This window comes from Rhinolophus sinicus, chromosome 2, assembly GCF_057876585.1.
Source record: "Rhinolophus sinicus isolate RSI-liver-muscle chromosome 2, RSI-T2T, whole genome shotgun sequence".
NCBI lineage: Eukaryota > Metazoa > Chordata > Mammalia > Chiroptera > Rhinolophidae > Rhinolophus > Rhinolophus sinicus.
The window spans coordinates 44,368,474-44,388,702 of record NC_142502.1 but is presented as its reverse complement, the minus strand read 5'-3'; the positions used below and the strand labels follow the sequence as shown (position 1 = coordinate 44,388,702).

General features: G+C 43.3%; 1 protein-coding gene across 6 annotated transcripts in view; it reads right to left on the bottom strand.

The window, feature by feature from the left end:
* FYN (FYN proto-oncogene, Src family tyrosine kinase) overlaps nucleotides 1-20,229 on the bottom strand; it is a 204,143-nt gene that overhangs the window by 34,638 nt on the left and 149,276 nt on the right. For 5 of the 6 annotated variants that reach the window (XM_019735015.3, XM_019735017.3, XM_074333452.2 and 2 more), the window contains 6 exons: nucleotides 19,871-20,128; nucleotides 16,200-16,296; nucleotides 9,559-9,657; nucleotides 6,754-6,857; nucleotides 5,637-5,786; nucleotides 2,578-2,742 (listed from right to left, as the gene is read on the bottom strand). In XM_019735015.3, coding sequence (XP_019590574.1) covers nucleotides 2,578-2,742; nucleotides 5,637-5,786; nucleotides 6,754-6,857; nucleotides 9,559-9,657; nucleotides 16,200-16,296; nucleotides 19,871-20,117 — 862 coding nt within the window. In that variant the 5' untranslated portion in view covers nucleotides 20,118-20,128. Of the gene's footprint in view, nucleotides 1-2,005; nucleotides 2,162-2,577; nucleotides 2,743-5,636; nucleotides 5,787-6,753; nucleotides 6,858-9,558; nucleotides 9,658-16,199; nucleotides 16,297-19,870; nucleotides 20,129-20,229 lie in introns of all 6 variants that reach the window. The other variant, XM_019735019.3, reaches the window with a different exon arrangement.

Sequence of the window (20,229 nt, the reverse complement as noted above, 5' to 3'; positions counted from 1 at the left end):
GCTCTGTCAAGTAGTTCCAACAGGAGAAATGTGTTTACTTAAGACTATATGATGGTTTATCATTTACCTTTTTGCTTGTTTTCATATATATACCACTTTCGTTTTCTGGCTCAGAGACATGGTTACAAATTTGTACCAAAAGCTTTGGACACTTCTTTACAAGGATGAACGTCCAAGGCTTAGAATGGGTCTGGCCATCCAATATCCACCCATTAGGCAGTAGAGTGAGCGCGGATGAAATGGGATTAAGTTCCGTCTTATGGGATGTGCCATTTAGAAAACATGGCAATGCACTGAGGATGTCTGGAAACTACCTCTAGACTTTCAATTGTCCGCAATGGATGAGCTACTTGGCTGAGTCCTTGAACAGTTGAGCTATGAGTAAGATTATAAGTACACTGATAAGTACTGGCAAGAAGCTCCCAGTCTACTTGCCCATACTTCAACCAGGTAAGGAAAATTCCTCAGGCTAACGATGGTAAGCCACCACAAGAACAGATACTTCTATCAGCTAGACTGGAAAAATTAGACAACAGCTAAGAGGGAACAGAAATATTTAAACTTAACATGTTAAAAAAATTTAGTAGGTCAGAGGCATGCCTGGTTTATGATCCTCGGTTACCTCATCCGTAAAATACAGAAATGGAAATGGGTTATTTTTTGAGTCTCTTTCAGCCCCCCAAGTTAAAAACAATATATAGATTCTATATGTATTCCATTATTAGTCCTATGACTTTGAATTAAAACTATTTATAAGGGATACAAAAAATATGCTAAATTGGGCTATGCTATTTTCTATTTTGAAAAGGCTGGTTTAAATGAAGATTAATTTTTACATTTAATATAATTGATTTTGGAATTTAAAAATTCTGTAAATTGGAGCAACTTTTGTTACCTTGTTAAAAATATGGTTTATATAATTACAACATGCAACCTATAAAAATACAATTAGGAAAGAACAAGTGGCTTAAAAAAGAATTCATCAAATCTTACTAAGTATCTGACTACTAAATATAAATGGGAAATTTGACAATTTATAAGTGGTGTTTGCCAGTTGAGTGTTGTTAGCACCCCCAAATTTTAAACAGAGATCTTTCTCTCCAATAACAACCTGGCTACTTATATTGGTATTCCATCCTGATCCTGGACTATCACAAAATGGTGTTTCATGTTTAGCAGGAAACAAAATCTTAATAATATATGTAATGATTTAAAGTTGATAACTGTAAAATTCGAAAATAAGTTTTTTATAGGGGCCGATTCTTCTTGGTAATATGAGTGATTGGATTAAAATTCTTAGGATTTTAATTAAATCTAAGAAAGGAAGAAGGATTCCATAAGCATGAATACTGTCTTATTCATAGATGTTTTTTGGGTGGAGACCTAAGTCTCTAAGCAAAGCTGCAACTGCCCCAAAGGGAGTTCTAACAGCAGTGCGGGGGGTGGGGGGTGGGGGCCAGTGCCATTGGCCTCATCAATGACATGATAACCAAATTACGACAACAGTGTGTGTCTACTGAGCAGCTACTATGGACGCTAAACATATTGTCCCTTATAATCCTCAACTCAACCTTATGGCGTAGGTATCATTCTAATTTTACAGATGAGGAAACTGAGACTCAAAGAGGTTCAAGAACCCTTGTGCCCATGGTTAATCAGCTAGTAAAGATGGAGAAAAAACCCAGGCCCACTGAGCAAAAGAGCCCATGGTGTCTCCCTACAGTAGCCCATCTACCGTCTCTTACCTTCCCGTCTTAGGAAGAGGAAATATCAGATTTCCAGTGTACTGGTTTCCTGTCCGCGCATACCTTAATTAACCCCATGAAGTAGGACAGAAGAGTATAACAAGGTATTGCCATATTCTGAACACCTAGATGGCCTGTGCCTGTCTGGTTATCCGGGTTAAGTGTCTTGGTCCCAGTGGCTGTGTATGTGTTTTTGTTCAAAACCGTCCTTTTAATTGGCTTTGAGATGCAGCCAAAACAAAATGTGCCCTCTGCCTTACCAAGCCACACTTCAGCGAAACACCCCTGACCCAGCTTCTTCTCCAGAAACAACGAATCACGTGCAACTTCCCAAGCATCTTTAGCCAATCCAGAAGTTTGTGGGGTACAACTCGATGCAATCACAGTTAAGTTAAAACACAAACCATCAGCTTTCTCTACAGGAAAGGGAATTAATAAAGAAAACACAATCCTTATAATCCATCATCATGCATGCACTAGCAAAGATGGAAGGTGACCTGCCCTTTAGGGCAATACTGAGTTCATCGGATAAAAATTTGCAATTAGAAATGATAAACAAGGCATGTGGTCCAGGCTGGAACATTCTTTGTACCATTTACTGGTTTATGAATTGAGACACATACAATTTGAGCCATTTACCAATCTTGACCACTTACCATCTCTTTTCTAGACATTCCAGAATTCCGAAATCAAAATCAAAAGTATTATTCCTCACTCTAGCAATTCAAACTTTCTTCCTGGTTGTACAGTCTTTATTTTCACCTTCCACCTTTGATGTTTGGGACTTCCCAAACGAGGAAGCTAGTAATAGAGTAATTGAGTCTCAGCATACCCATCCATACTTCCCCAAACTGCCCATTTCCCAGTCTCTTGATCAACTGCAGGGATTCTCGAGGGATTTCCCAGACATCTTTGGTTTTGACAGACAGATCGGTAAGCCTCGGCATCCCTTTGTGACAGGGAACTACTAGGCGGCAGCAGAGACCTGCAGCTCTCTCTGATGGAGCAGGGACAGCGGGAGAGGGAGAGAAAAGCGGAACATGTGAAATGACGATGACACTTACAGGCGTACAAACCCAGCCGGCGTACAGCATTACCCCACACAGTGCTACATTGGCAGAGAACCGCACACATCTTGGAAGATTAGACGCCACACATTGAAACATGTTCATTGGAGGTAGAATACAGGACATTTTAAATTTGGACTACTCCATACCCCAGGTATAATGTAGTCTACACGTATAAACAGATAGAGACTGGTTTGGTTTCTATACTCACTAAGGAAGAAAAACGTTTTCAGCTCAATGTGCCAATAATATGTCTTCTGGAATCCTGAAAAAACCTCCACTGCTTTCAAAAGGCACATTTGGACCATAGCATGTCAACAGGACTGCCTCTTCTCCCCTCTAATATCAAGAGTTAGGGGACACTCTTTGGTATGAACATTATTTAAAATTGTAACTTCAGTACAGGATTCCTCTACAGAACATCAGACTCTTACAAACTAGTACGGATGAAGGTGCTAGCTGGCGGGGAAAAAAGGGGTCACATTTCTCTAGTGATTTCTCTGGCATTTTAACTGATTTTATTCTACCAGAATAAAGATACTTTTGCTTCTTCGATAGTTCCTATCAAAAAAAGAATCTTTATAACAATCTCTGATGTATAATTTAGGAGTCTGATTTGAAAGCAGAAAGAAACTAAAATCTGCAGAAACTCAGGGAAGTGAAAGAACTCTATTTCCTATGAAAACGAGAAAGGAAAAGTAGTTATCACCGTGAGGTTATCTGAAGGGTCTTCTCTCTCTCTCTCTCTCTCTCTCTCTCTCTCTCTCTCTCTCTCTAAGATTATGCCCTTTAGAATCTAGCAGTGGTAAGGGGCAATTGCCTAAATGCCAAGATAAACATCAGTCAGGTGAGAAAAGGTAACAAAGAACAAGGAATCAGTGCAGTGGCAAAAGCTGCAGAGAGCCTGGCTGAGGGGGACAGAGCTGGCCACGCCCCACGGGAGGTCCCTAGACTCCAGGGAACTCAAATGTGGTGTTGCTGCCTTTTCCCCAGGAACCAGCTGCAAGTTACTTTTTATTCCTTCCTTTTTGATAGAATCAGGTTCTGAGATGTTTAGGCAGGACATTATTTATGTGTCAATATTTCAAAGGCATTTTATTGTGTGAGAGAGAGAAGGAGGGAAGAGGAAAAGCCAATATAAAAACAAATCTAACAAGATGGATTTTTTTCCCCCCAAGATTAAAAATTGTCTGTTGCTCTTCATATCCCTTCTCTCCTTCCAGCTTTATTATGTTATTAAGGTGCCCTTTCCGACACAATATTTTTCAAATGATTTAAACCCTGGGGAATCCTGCTGATGTTTGGCTGTAATGAAATATATTTTGGCATTTGAAAAACCCTTCCAACATGCAGGCGTTGTGAGTATATCGCTTAAGCTCAGGGAGATATTCTGCTCCATTTCTCCCAAATAGTTCATTAGCTATATTTGGAACCAAAGTTACCCAGTGTGCCCTAATCAACAAATATTCTAAGTGCTGTTAATTTTTTCACTTGCTCACTAGTGCCCGGGATTCATAGATAGGCATTTCTCATTGCCATTTTCAAAAGACTGCATGTTTTGATGCTAAAAATTATATACACATATTTTTTAACAAATGTGCATACAGCAATAGTTGAGGTCAAGACATGTACTATTTTGGGGTACTGTCATTGTCCTGAAGAGCAATATAAAATGCATATATAGGTCCCACAAAGAACTCCTGGGTTTAATGGGGTAGAGGTCTATACCTGCATGTGTATATCTATGTCTGTATCCACATCTGGGTACGTACTACATGGTGGAGTATACTTGCTAGGAAAAAAGGCAATCATTTTAACCCTAGCCCATAAAACCACATTCTTTAATAAAATGTGCAAATTGGACACCTAAGTATATATTTCTAGGAACAAAAGACATGAATGGTAAGGTGTGGGTGTTAGAAAAAGACTGATTTGCTGTTTAAAAGTTTAACGAATTAGCTGTAACAGCTCTGTGGGTCACATATGTCTAAGTCTAGTTAGGAAACAGAAGTATTGGTGGGGAAGTAGAACATGATAAATGGATTGCAAAATTGATGTAGTCATGAGAATGCAATGCGTGTGCAGTCATCCCTGCCACAGTGTGAGTATACGGTGATGGTAGAAACACAGCATCTCTGGAGGAGGCCCCATGGAAGCTCGCTCCCAGAGACTGCGCCCTCTTTTTCATTTCTGAATTATGTACTGCAACGAGACAAGATAACAACTTTTAAAGCTTAACCTATTGCTTTCTACTTGGGAAACTAGAATATTATAGGACCTTTTGATGGAACTAATACCTATGGGAGAAAAACATCAATTGAACCTATTTATTCAAGCCTTGCCTTGAAGGGTTAGCAAAGAAAAGTACAGCTGACCCTTGAACAATGTGGAATTAGAGGTTCCGACCCCCATGTAGTCGAAAATCCATGTACAACTTTTAATCCCCTCAAAAGCTGAACTCCTTGGCAGTCTTACTGACAACATAGACAGTTGATCAATACATATTTTGTGTTATGTGTATTATAATACTGTATTCTTATGAAAAAGCAAACTAGATAAAAATGTTAAGAAAATCATAAAGAAGAGAAAATACATTCACAGTACTGTATGTATTTACTGAAAAAAATCTATGTAGCAGTGGACCTGTGCAGTTCAAATCCATGTTGGTCAAGGGTCAACTGTATTTTACTAGTGACTTTGTATATATTTGTTGTACCTCTTCCCACCCCCCACCCCGCCCTGTACTGCGTTTCCCCTTTCCTGCTTTGTGCCCACCCACACCCTCAGTGTCCAAATGGTTAGTCCTGGTTAGAATTAAGGTTACCTGAGTAATGTTGTACAAGTTGCTGAAGTGTTTCAAACTGGGCTCGGGTGGTAATATAGTATCCACCATTGTCAAGTTTACGAATTTTGTAATGTTTGACGTGGTCTCCTTTCATATCATCCCAATCACGGATAGACAGTGAGTAGGCACCTGGTAAATATGCAAAGCATTAGCTCCAATCACTTTGAGTCGTCATTCATTTGTTTTTTTCAGGTCTTATTTACTTGACTGTTTTGATTAATCATATCAAGGAGACACATACACGTACACACACTTCCACTCAATAACATAGGAAGAAAACACCTCTTTCCTGCAAGCATCAGAAGATATTATCAATAAAATGATTTTATCCTTGAATGAAGGCTTCTTGGATTTTTTCCTACAATCCTTCCCGCCACCCCCACAGGACACGATGAAGAGAAGCAGACATTCAAGGTTCAGACTGTTCCCCTAGTGCCCATTACCCGTGGAGCATTACAGAGGCAGGGACAGCATGTACTAAAGAAACATAAAGACTGTTTCTCTAGAAGTGAGCTTCCCATATCTGCTTCAGAATACTTTTCGCAGGAGCAGATAACCAGTGTCTGGAAGATCAAGCTAGAAGACTACTGTTCTTTTCCTTGGCCTCGCTCCTCTTTGTGGGCTCTAATGAGACGTTACATAACGAAAAGGCCACTAGTTGGAGGAAGAGCAGTCCTCAGTTATGAAAACAAAACAAAACAAAACAAAACAAAACAAAACAAAACAAAACAAAACAAAACACCCCAAAAGAAATGCAAAAACAACCCGGATGTTTGGTGCCGAATTCCTAAGAGCTTCAGAAATTCGTAACTCAAAAGGATTTCTGAAAATTCTAGGATCTTCGGTGCCTGCAAGAGTGACACTGCCCAGATGCCCATTTTAAGAGTCAGGTCCTGATGTTGAGACACTGTCGTCTTTTTGGAGCTGTCTGCAGTTCTAGAGCCTGGAGGAACTGCTGAAAATAGGATTCAGCTCACAAGGCAGGGTGGACGGGTGCCATTTAGAAATCCCTGCCCATTAGAGATAAGGCTTTCATCCCTTCTGACTAATCCGCAGATTTGAATGAAGAGCCAACTTCTTCACCTTGTTATCTTACCTTTGGTGGTTTCACTCTCACGGATAAGAAAGGTACCTCTTGGGTTTCCAAAGGACAAAAGCTGTCGCTCGGCATCTTTTCGGCCAAGTTTTCCAAAGTACCACCTTTAAAGGAGATCAAGGAAATATTTTATAACAATCATTTACAAAAATGGAATCACGCAGCCTTTCCCTGTCTAGTTTTCCCTAGGCTCATCTAGCTCCCTTTCAATCTATTCCTGATTCCATGCCTAATCCATCTCTTTCACTCTTTAAAAAAAATAAAAAAATCAGATTTGAATTGTGGGTTATTTTCCTTCCCTCCAGAGATGACGAGAACCAGTTTGTGTTAAAACTGCCACCTGCCTGCACAAAAAGAGAAATCCAAGACCTTGTTTGAAATGGCAACTGCAGGAGACACTTCCCATGCACATCTACAAGACCACGGATTTCTGAGTATAATTACAACCCCTGGGAAATAACAAAATACAGTCTTAGTGTATAGAAAGGTCATTAATGAGGTATTTTTTTAAAAGTCAGAATGGATAATGAACAAAGACATGATATATTCAGTTACTTCCTACCTATAGGAACTCTGAAAAAATGGTCAAGACTGCCCCTCCTGATGAGTGCTGGCCTTGGATGCTGTTTTATTACTGTCCAGTAGGTGTGAGGACTCAGATACACAGAAGGCATGTGCCGAGTGCTTAGGCTGGGATGTGTTGCACGTGTGCTCTGGCACAGCTGCAGGGCCAGGGGACTGCACAGCCAGTGAGCACGTCCTTGAAAACAACTCAGTGTCACGGACATGTTCCTATCCTCCCTGTGATGGCACTCCTGTGCCACTTTTAAGAGGCATCACATCAAGTCACCTCACGACCTTTGTCATTTGTCTTTCATCTTCCCCAGCACTCTCCAGCCCTAACCAGGGCCTGGCAATTAGTTAACGTTCCAGCAGTAGATGCTGAACAAGCAGCAGGTGCTCCAAGGACCCAGGGGAGAATTCGGGAGCATTCCATTGGAATCTGCGTAAAGGAACAATTTGTAGAATATTTAACTGTGAAAGGATCCAGTTTCTACAATGAAATTTCAATTCATTATCCTTGAACATAGCTGTAATGTGTTCACTGTCAGATTCTTTTGTGAATGAAAGCGTCACTGAAGATAAGAAAAGACACATGGCATGTTAGCTCCTCAGTGACTTTTAAAGGCGCCAGACCGTGCCGCAGCCCTAACACAGCACTACATGGTATAAAGAGAAGCACACCAATTATTTGCAAGAAATGACTTCCTGGGTTTGTATCAATTAAAATGCAGTGTAAACGTGAACAGTGGTGAAAAGAGACCTGTTACGTAGAACAATGGATTGCACTAAAACAATAGCATTTTAAGAAAATGATAATTACATATATAAAACCATAGGCATTATTCTTTTACGTGCTATTTTATTCTTTAAAGACAAAATATTTAAGAATATTGACCATTATAAATACAAGTTAAATATATAGCAGGTAGGTAGGTTCCCAGTGAAATAAAAAAAAAAAGTGACATTTTCCTGGTGCCTTTTATTCTGAAAGGACACAAAGGGTGTTTGCCCATTTGCCTTAAAATAAAAATTCAATACAAATTCCTTTATTCACTGATGATGAAACACACTCACTAGGAGAAAAAAGGAGCTCAGAACCACTGAGTATTTGAGAGTAGGAAACAAAACAGATCGTCTTAGAGGAAATACAAAGGCATTAAAGACAAGAGCTGATCCAATAGGGGATTTGGCTGAGGTGAGACTAATCCTCCCTGAAGCTTAAACAAATCCAGGGAAAAATTAAATATCAGAGCCAAAGGTTGGGCTCCGTGGCTGCCTTTCTCTCCATTCCTTTTTTGGTAAGGCCAGACTGCCTGCACTGAGGGGAGAGGCAGGTCCCTGGGCTGTTAGGGAGGAGGCCAGGTTCCTGCCTTTGGGAGATCAGGGCCCCACTTCCCTTCCCTCAGTTCAGAAATGAGGGTCGCCACACAAGTCACTCTGACAGTTCTGCGGTTTGGAAGTGCCAGTGAATCCCCACAGGTCAGGAGAAGGAAGAATGGTTGTTCCTTCTAGAATGCCTTCAGCCTACTGACCACCTTCCCAAACTACTACCAGTGGAAATCCTTGGGCCAGTTAACTGCTATTCACTATTTACTATCAAAGAAACCAGCCAAGACCCCAAATCAAAGCAAAGGACCCTTTGAAATGCATCACCACAGGATTTCCCCAGTGGTGGGACACATCGGTACATGAGATAGTTCTACCTGGGGCATGGAAGGTACGTCTTTTTAGTGCTCCTTCAATATTTCTGATTCGATGGAGGAGAAAAATCTCAATTTGTTCTTTAACAATTGTCTGCCATCCTTTTCCCTCCCTCTCTCTCTTCTTCCCACTCTTTCCCCTCTGCGCCCTTTTTTTTTTTTTCCTCCAGCAGACTGCAGGCTTGGAACCTTGGGTGGCAATAATATATGCTCTAGCTAGAATTCCATCACATTTTTATGGTTACTTTCTTTCTGTGGCAAGTGACATTGGGTTTTCATTTCGGGTACTGATACAAGGTTTTAAAAAGTGAGCAGGCTTAAAGAAAAATAGTAAGGTAATGCTGGTAGCAGCATTACATATATATATGTAGCCAAAATCATGGCACAAAGCCTGGGAAACATGGCATTACCATATTCTCTCAACCCTTAATCACTCTAGTGAATTTCTTCCCCCTCCTGCACAACATTAATGCATTTTGTTGTGCCAACTAACTTTAAAAAGCAAGTAGTTAAGTGAAAACAGCAAAACAATAAAACATACTCTTCTGCCTGAATAGAGTCAACTGGAGCCACATAATTGCTGGGAATGTAACCCGTCTCTCCGGTTGTCAAGGAGCGGGCTTCCCACCAATCTCCTTCCCTGCAGAGAGAAAAAGAGAAAAAGAAGTGAGCACAGTGACCAACCGATGTGCAGGTACAGACTCAAGGAGTGTATGACTGTCGCGTAGTCACCCTACCATCTGATTTCTCCGAACTCCAACACAGCCCTCTGTGAGGATCAACTGGTGACGATCTCTGTCCGCCGGGAATCGAATCCAGCCTTGTCTCTCATCACTGGTTTTATTTGTGAATTAAGAATGTAGGACCCTGGCCATGAGAGGGTTCTGTGTGTATGTAGGGGAGTTGCTTGGTAAGTGTCCCCAACTTGGACAGAGGGAAGGGAATGCAGCCCCAGGCTACTTAAGAAAAACAGTATAACAACAACAAAATGGTAACTATGTGAGAGGAACGATGTGTTAACTAACCTTACTGTGGCCAACATCTCACAATATATGTGTGTATTAACCCATCACATGGCACACCGTAAACTTACATGATGTTGTATGTTAATTATATCTCAAAAAGCTGGGAAAAAAAATAAAGCACACACTAATAGCACTAACTTAGCTAACGTCTCTATTTTGTCCCCCACCTCGAGGCAACCAGCATTGTTTGGTGCTGCTAGAGAGATGCAAGCTTTAGTGTTATTTTGCCAGCCGTTAAAAACTTCATCAGAAAAAGAAAAAGAAAAACATCATAGCTGTAGATCATCTGAAAAAGGAAGCCTGTTAGGAGGTCCAGGGAGGGATGAAAGCATGTTCTGAATGCTTGCCTTGCTTGCACTGAATTAAATGGGCAGAATAATAAAGACTACGGGTGAGTAAGCCTGGCCTAGACATTTTCAACCTGAGGTTATTTCATCAACTATTTATAGCAATGGCTTGAGTCTGCTGGGTGGGAGGGGCAGGGTGGGTGTAGCTGGGAGTGTACAAGTGCAGGGGGAGAACAAGCCTCGCTAAGAGAAGGAGCGCTTCTTAGTCACACACTTTGTACGTATGGCCCAGTGTTCCACGCAATAGCCTGGTCTCAATCTGTGGAGTTCTCAGAGCTGTGGGCCGACGGACATGAAAGGGGGGCTTGTAACACCACTCTCAGCTTAAAATGAATGAGCAAATTAAACGGTCGAGTTCCCATGCTCAGAACTCACATCGCCGTGTGTGGCAGAGAGCAGGGATGGAGTACACATGCCTCTCCCTATTAGCAACGGTTTGCAGATTTATGTGGGGCTGTAGCTCTGACACCAGTGCCGTCCACAGAACCCTCTAGCAGCCTGCAGTCAGCAGTGCAAGGGGCAGGGGAGGATGTGACTGCCCTTGAGCAAATCGAGACCTCACAGACTTCTGATTACAAGAGCTGAACTACCCCACCCGAGCACCAGTGGCCCAGCTCTTTCTCTCCTTCTTTTTTAGGAGGCAGCAAGAGAAACCCCAGGCCTTTTTAAAAATCACTTTTGGCTGGGCTCTGTCAAAGCCCTCAGCCAGCCAGGAAAGAAAATGTGCTGGCTTTTGGCCCTGGTCAAGATCTTCCCCAGACTGATTTAATTAGGTAGAGAATAACCAGCCTCCACGTTAAACGCAAGCCTTACTGGAGAGTCCCATTCTCTAAAGACTGACTGAGCAATGACTCCAGATAGGATTTAATAAAGCCACAAACATAAGGTGACAAGTCCACAAGTCCTACAGGTGCAGCTGTGGGGAAGTGTTTGGTGGCACAAGTAACAGAATAGTCCACAAGAAAACAGGGTGCCGGCAAGTTTTTTAAAACGTATTTTTAAATTAGTTTTTCAGTTTTTCCTTTTTCATCCTATTAAACAAATTTAAACAGAAAAAACAATCAAAAGAGGGAGATAATTTTTTCTCATATCCAGACAGTCTTTTATTAGTAACCTTAAATTTAGTTCATGTCCAGATTTTTATTATGAAATAACTTATACATGCCAAAGAATAGATGTATATGTGAACACCTGTGAACCCAACTAAAAGCTAAATCGTCACCAATGGTGTGGCATCTACCCTGTGCTGCTCTCCTATCAAATCCCTCTGCCTTTCAGGTTCAAATCATGAAATTAAAAATGTCAACATTTTAACAGTTTGTATTAGTTTCATGTCTATGTCCTCCAAAAGAAATTCATGAAGTTGTAACTATATCATCTTTAAACTTTGCATGTGTTTAAGGAAATGGCTTTGGAGACATTATCTTTCGTATGGTGACAATGTTTACTGCTCTGCAATTCCACTAGATGGAGACATTTCATCATAAAAAAACAATACCCGTCATTTCCTCCCCTGCCTTCTTGCCTCCTCTCCCTCCACCCCCACACCTCACACACACCTGGCAAATGCTCCAAAATGGTGAGGAAAAAACTAAGTGCATGCAGCAGGGGCTTATTTTTCAATGTAAGATAACCGTCATCAAGTTATTTCTAATTGATTTAAATCAGGAAAAAGAAAGTCTAGTATCAATTTTGGGGTACATGGTAACGTCATCTGGGCAGGAAGCCACTACATTTTGCTGCAGGGTGGGACAAACTCAGTCTTATTCAGGTGATCTGGTATTAATCAAGTAATTTCCGTTTGAAATCCAGTATTAACTATCTCATTTCGGTCTTGGTACTGAAAAAGTTTAGCACAAATTAGAGTCCAACTACCAGCTCATGCTAAAGTCATGTATCAGGAATTCATGATTTTCTCTAAGTGACTCCATTAACCTCACAAAGGTTTTCAGTTACTCATGAGAAAGATAAAATCTTTTTCTCTTTTTTTAGGCCATCGAGGGTCGCTTTTTCATAAAAGGAGATATGAGGTGACAAGGACACAATGTATTAGGGAGGAAACCTCACATATTGTGCCCAGAGAAGCTGGTACGGACTCAAAACACCTATCCAGAAAGTCTTTTGAGCAAATGAATAAATTATCTTCTTTAATACACTAGTAGCCCCATTCACCTACAAATAAATAGCATACTCTTTACAAATCATTCACCTAGATTTAGGAAAATAGTATCTCTGCCATGCCACCTTTTATTTCTTTACTTGAGTTATTGTGGGCAATTAGCATTATTAAAGCTGCATGTCTTTAAACTGTTCTTACAGTGCCGGTATTGCATTAATTTAGAGTTGGTGAGATTTTCTTTCACCGCGTTATCTTGCTCTGATTCAAACATATGATTTAAGACCTGGCTCTGAATAGCTTCTATATTTTCCTAACAGCTTCCCCTGTTCCTCTAATTTAAAGACTTGTTAAAAGAGCCTGGTCCTAATCCCCGCAATTGCTCATAGGGCTTGGGGTCCCAGAGCCCTAGAAGCCAGGGGCCCTGATGGAGCCAGGAAGCGGCATTTGCAAATAGAAGCCAGCCTTGATCTGTCCAGCTGTGGAGTATTTTTATTATAAATGCTGAATTCTTTCTAAATTTTGCACTTGTCTTACTTTCAGAGAGCATATCTATAATAATTTTGTCAAGTGTTTACATGGGGCTCTAAACCAGGATTTCTTCTTATCGCAGTGAAAAGAACTTTAAAGGAGTCACCCTAGGCAATGACCACTATTCCTCTCTTGTATTTTGAAGAGAGGCTGTGTTTCTAGGTGGTAAATCACTCATCAGAAAATATGAAAATAGGGAATAAAACAGATTAAATATTTTGCAAATGGGTTTAAGTTCAATGATGTCCAAATGTGCTACACGGAGCAGTTACATCAGGTCAATGGACGTGCCCCGTCCCCAGGCTGGGCAGTAGTGCCACTGGCCCTGGGCACAGCACACGCGCATCACATGGCCCATGCCGCACTTTAAAACACAAAAGCCAGCCCTGTGGCCTCCCATTTCTGCCTCCTGACAGGGAAAGCAGTGGGAGGACACACACTAGGAAGTGTGGCAGCTGCCCCTGGAGAACAGCCCCCCCATCCTCCTTTCAGCGGATGAGAGCCAGGGGCGGGGAGAGGCTGGGGGAGGGGGAAGGAGAGCACGCCATCTGCTTCTTTGTGACTGTTTTGTTTTCCCTTCATGATTTTCTCTTCCCTATTATTACCCTTGACTTCAGGATATTGTAGCTGTTACAAAAACCTTATCTCCCCCCCCCCCCAATAATCTTGAAAAGGGACGTTTAAATGGCATGTAGGATGAGGAATTCCACTGGCAAGAAGGAAGAACATTAAAGGAAAAAAAACAGCACACCTTTGTAATGCTTTCTTCTAAGAGAACAGGGTCAGAGGCTCAAAGCCTTCTGTAAATATTAAAGGTCATGCATGCACATCGCAAAATATAGAGATAGACTGGGTCTTCCTTGAACGGTTCTCCAGTTTCAGTTGGATGCCACTGTAATATGGATGCCTACCCATATTAACAAAGGAAGAAGTCATGAATCTGACTTTGGCAAAGACTGGCTTTCCATATGCCCCGCAGTGTGGTGTGTAGATCCACTTGCTGTGTGGAGAAACGTGCCAGTAGAAGTGCTGTGTATGGTAAGACCTGCCACTCCCTAGGTCTTACCTTTCAGAAGCTGGTTAAAAGTTCTAACCAGCCTTGGCATTGAGAGAATATTACATAAAAGGGGGAGGGCAAGAGGAGTGCATTTCAGAATTTAAAGTTCGTAGACTCTGACAAGAAGCCTCAGCTGAGAATCAAAGTAACAATAAGGAACAGGCAAGTCAGGAGAGATTAAAGCCAAATCCCCTCCTCCCCCACCTCCCCGCCAATCTCCCACTGTGATGTCGCTAGAGTGGTTCGGTCCCTGCTGATGGGGATCTGTGGGCCTTTCCAAGACCAACCGCGACACTTAGGATGTGGCCAGCACGTCGCCCTGGGCTCTGCCACCTGCCAGCTCCTCTCTGCTACCAGGCAGCTCCCCAACCTGAACCCCTGGCTCCTCATGTGTCAAATGATGACTACGAGACACAGCTCAGACAGTGGCTGTGAAGAATGAGTAAGAACATTTCCAACGTAGCACGTGGCTGGCACATAAAGAGCCTTCAGTAAATGGCAGCTGCTTACCACTTTTTAAAAAAGCTTCCTGTGGCTACAGAGGACGCCTCCTGGGGCAGGTAATGGTCTTGATACGGGTGCTGGGCATGTGCATGTCCGATTTGGGAACATTCTGCACACTGTCCACTTGAAGGAAATTATGGTAAAAAAAACGTGCAGAACGTTAACTTTATCATTCTAACCATTTTCAAGTGTACAGTAAGTGGCATTAAGCACATTTTACACTGCGGTGCAACAGCCACCATGCACACATTTGATATGCACACTTTTCTGTACACATTTAAACAAAAAGTTAAAAAAAAAAGAACAAAAACAGCTGCCCACCCCGTACCCTGTTAATGATGATAATAGTTTAAAAAAACCAAAACAACCACAACCTTGTAGCTACTATGCAGACAGTGTCTTCTGATGTCCAGAAGAGTCACTGGCGTCTCACGGGAGGAACTCCATTCTGGCTGGCGAAAGGGAGCATTCTCAGGGTACGGTCCTGGGGGTGCCCCAGGGAACGGGTGGGCTTTCCAAGGAGGCAGTGTTCTGGGCCTGAGGGAGTTCCCTGGTACAGTGACCATGCCTCTTTCCTGGGACGGGCTGTGTGAGCAGTGCTGCCTCTGACCTGCCCTGGCTCAGGGTTTCCAGAAGGCTTAAGGGCCAGGTTTCAGGTCCTTCCCTCACCGTGAAATCCAGTGTCCTCAGGGAGCAGAGGACAGAGCAACCGGACCTGCCGGCACAGGAGAACTTCCTGGTGGATGCTCAGGCCCCTAGTGGCACCCTTTCCCAACCACTGGGGAAAAGGGGAGGTGTGGGGAAGGTCTGTCTGGTTGACATGGGACACCACCATTTGCTTCCGAGCTTGGATTTTTCTGGAGGGCCCTCATCCATGCACACTGCCTTAACCGAACAAAGGAGGCAATATTTAAAAACTGTAGGGAAACCTGACCCATATTTACTCTTCTTAATGGAGGTGTTAAATGTAGTATTTGAAAAGTGAGTGCTTCTCACCCTGAAAATGTCCCATTGCCTATCTAACTGCTGTTCCCACTGGCCACATTTAAAATACACGCACTGTAGTCACTCGCGAGTGGGCGAAATCACTTCCCCTTCCATCTCACAAAGATTTCAGTCATGTGCACATTTTTGTTATGGGTAAATGTCTCCACAGGCTTCATCAATTGGAATGTTTAGCAGTTTTGCAAACAGAAGGAACTCGTCGCCAGCCTTAAGTGGGGGCTTAGCTAGTGCAACCCTTGAAATGTGAAGAAACTCTCCAGGCAGAGAAAGGGTGATGTGGAGAGCCAGGCCTTGTGCCAATTATCTGAAAGTGTAGATTTACAGAGGGTGATGCTGGTGCTTTTACAACCTTGAATCAAAACCAAAACCGTTGCCTCTGCTACTACGGTACCCTCCAAAAAGCAACCTGGCCAGACGGTGCCTAAAATACCGCACTGGTTCACTGACTTCTTTCTCAAGTGAAACTGGTATGAAGTAATGAATTGAGCGAGCATTCTTTCAGCATTTCAGATATCTGAAAAGGCACAGACTGGCAACAAGGATTTTTTTCCCAATCTGAAAGGCATGTGTACTCCCCCACTCCCTCTCCAAACTTACGAGCTGTTCAATATTTGAAATTTCTCTCCTTTGTGAAAACTCAGGTCATCTTCCGTCCGTGCTTCATAATCATAAAGGGCCACAAAGAGGGTCACTCCTGACAAAATAAAATCAAGAGGGGAGAGATTATTACATATGAGAAAATGAATTCCAAGAAATTAAATCTTCACTACAACCTCATTCTTAGAATCTACAGCTGATTAGCATGGGTAACATGATGCAGCGTTGTAATTAATGTGTGAAACCAGAGTTGCAGGGCTGAATTTATGCCTTGGTCTTTGGAGGAGAAACATTGTTTGATCTGACTAAAACTTGGAGTTGAAGGACTTCTCTCTGTGTACCTTTAAATGAATCCTCGAGAAGAGACAGATGTTAATGTCACGTCCACAACGAAGGGACAGCAGCAGCGTAACAGCTCAGATCTGCAGAGCTCTGCAGCAATTACACACACCCTTTACCTGACATTCAGGAGCCCACAGAAGGTTCCGGATAAAATGGATCACTCTTTCCCCTAGCACAACAGTAACACAGAATGCAGTAGGAAACTCCTTCTGCAGCCTGGGCACTGAGAAGACCCTCTCTGTCAATGCTCACCTGATTGGAGGATGTCTTGCCCCCCTTGGCATCTGCAACTGCTTTTGGGACTCCCCCCGCCCCTCTGTCTCCTTCTACCGTGAAGTCACCTATCCTCACACTGACTTGTAGTGCTCGCTCTTCCTCACACGCATCCTCTCTCTTCTCATCTGGTTCACTCCCCACACAGGCCCTTCCTGCTTTGCAGAAGTTTGCTGTTAACAACAAAGAATGCCCATTTGGCCTAGGACTTCCTCCGTCTAATAGGCCAGATTCTAAGGGAGACTCAGTGATTGGAAACTCCTGCTGTTCTTGCCCTTGTACAACCGCACTCCTGTAAGTGTGGGCAAACCAAGCGACTTGCTTCTAACCCACAGAGAACGTGGCAAAGGTGATGGGAGGTCCCTTTAGTGATCAGGCTTCAAAAGATAACGACTCTGTCTTCCTCACAGACTCATTCTATTGTCACGTTGGCTCAAACACTTTCGTGAAGCCGACTGCCATGTTGCAGAGGCCCACATGACAAAGCACTGAGGGTGGCCTCTGGTCAACAGCCAATGGGGAACTTAGTCCTGCCAAGGCCACATGAGCTTGGCAGCAGATCCATGTCATCTGGACGGTGAGATGACTATGGTCCAGCCAACACACCTTGATTGCTTCCTGGGAGAGATTCTGAAATACAGGACCCAGCTAAGTCATTCCTGGGTCCCTGACCTACAGAAACTGTGAGATAACAAACGTGCATTGTTTTAAAGCTGCTAAGTTTTGTAGTAATTTGTTATGCAGCGATTCATAACTAATGCATCCCATGTCTCTGTTCTCTGGCTTCTCATTTTGATCTCCACACACTTTAAAGTGCCTGATGTGGCCTGAAGAACATACAGCATGGATTCTACTCTTTGCCAAGATGCCGTTTTGCTGTGTAGGAAGTTCCAAGGGAACAGATGTGCCCATGGACTTTTCAAGAACCAGCGAGGAAGGCGGGCTTGTCTTTCTCCTCCATCCCACGTGGGACTTCCCCTAGGAGAGCTGGCACTCAGAAGGTCTGACCCTGCAAAGCAGGGCGCATTTGGCAACCACCTTCCTTTCCTTAAATTTCTTTAAAAGGTTAGAAAAGAGACTGGCTTAAAACAAAGTGGGAGCCTGTAAGGTCATGCCTGTTCTCACTGAACACTCTATTAACAGATCCCTTCGTTACATAATTTAAAAACAAACCCCAGCTCCACCGTGTGGAAGACAAAGCACACGAGGGTGGACGGCTTCCGCTCTCTCCCTGCATCAGCCGCCACTTTCTCACTGGATATTTTTACCTTCTAGGGATGGAAGGGAGAGTCAAAGGAGGTCACAGGGACAGGCAGACACTATTCTTAGCCTGAAAGCACTGAAAGTAGTGGTGGGGAGAAAGGCATGCATATAATAAAGCCAAATAATACAAGGCAGAAAAACCTGCCAACCTTTGGGGGTACGATGTTTTCACTTTCTCATTTTATAAGGGACCAGATGGTCTCTTATACTAAGAGTGCCCCTGACTACAGTACAGAGCCACATGTTCAAGGCGAGTAGCTTTATGCCACTCTCTAGTGACATTATGAATGATACCTTCAGACACAGGGATTCATAGCCAGCATTGATGAATGAATGAACAAGGTTAATGCCTGTTTCAGCAGAATTCAGAGTCTGGCTGGCAAAGCACTCAGCAGGCACAGGGAGCACACACTGGGTGCATCTTTGGCTGGTTTTTCTTTTTTTTTTCCTCCTACATCCTCAAGAGACTTCCCTAGACAGCCTGACTGCCTCTTTCCTTCCTCTTTCCATTGTAAGTGCCTTCCAGGAAGGCAGACAGGATGAGTAAGCATACCTAGCATTCATTCACCCATGTAAGGCTGGCTCTAAAGGGAAAGCTAGATCCACCATAACACAAGGACATAGTGGCCCAAAGCTCTGGGTCGGGTTCCCTGGATTAACTACACTGCCTTGTTGTGCGCAGAGGGAAGAAAATCCCTGCTAGTGCCTCAGGAGTGCCAGCTCCCCCAGTAAAAAGGCACAATGGGTCCTTATATAAGACATCAGCTCCCGGATGAGCTGAGAGCACAATGGCGGATGTGTATTTCTTAAAACTTTTGTACTGAACAAAACAATTTTGGAATAAATAATGTCAAATACATAAATACCATGATTCACATCCTGGGAGAAACTTGGAAGACTAAGGATGCATGAGATAACTTGCAAATGTTTCAGAAAACATATGTCTGAGGATGCATGCCAGATATTTTACAAAGTATTAGCTAAGTCAGCAAATGCACATGGCAGTAAAACAGCATGTGGTGGGAAAGAGAAGGAAACAAAACAAAAAAAAAAAACAAAAAAAAGAGAGAGAGAAAGATCCCTTAAGGATACGTAAGATTCGATTTTAAATTGCAAAAGATACATGAAGATACTTGAGGGCTGATAAACTCAGTCATATGGAAGATGACGGGAAGATCAGAGAATCAATGACGAGGAACGGCCAGAAAAATAACGCTGCCCAGTGACCCCACCGGCTGGGCAGTGACAGGCAGGCTGAAGAAAAGGAAGATGAGGGAGGAGGCGCTACCCTGTCAGGTGGCTCTTAACTGGAGGATGGGAGGAAGGAATGAATGAATATCTGGAAAACTCAAAATACACACTCTCAGATCCAGTCCCAGAGCTTCTGATTCAAAAGCTCCAGGGTGGGACTCAGGCACCTGTGTTTTGAAAAAACGACCCTAGTTATGCCGAGCCAGCCCGCCAGCTGAAGGGGAGAGCCACTGGCCGAACGTGCCCCCGGAAAAGCTGTATCTCACAACCCACGCAGAACTCTCACGGAGCAGCAACGTGGGGTTGCAGCACCCCTGTCGCCAGCATTTGGTCCGCCAACATGTGTACAGCAAGCTCTGGCTTCCTTATTGCTCCTCACCTCACAGATGTTAGGTGGAGATGGATGAAAAACCTAAATGCCAAGTCCTGAGTCAAAGGGAGCTGATGGGAGCACAAATGTTCAATGGCCAAAAGAATGAAGAGCAGCTGCTTCCTCCCCACCTCGGCCCTCGGTCACGGTCACGGTCACGGTCAGGGCTTACCTGTCCCTCCTCTCGTACGCAAGGTCCCAGTATGAGACGAAGAGTTCACCCCCCCAAAGACGGTGAGTCCTTGGCCCCCGGCTGCGTGGAAGTTGTTGTAGTTTGGGATGGAGGTCACACCGAAGCTGGGATAGTGCTGAGGAGTGGGGTCTGTGCCATAGCGGTAGCCGGAGCTCTGGTTCAGGCTGCCATCCCTCTCCTCCGTCAGTTTTGTAGCTTCTTTGTCCTTACATTGCACACAGCCCATTATCTAAATTCCTGCAGAAAACATAAAGGAGGCATGTGAACTTGGATGCTCCTTAGTTGCTGGGGTGCTTGACTATTAAAGAGGGATCATTCATAAGGCTTGCCCTGGGGTA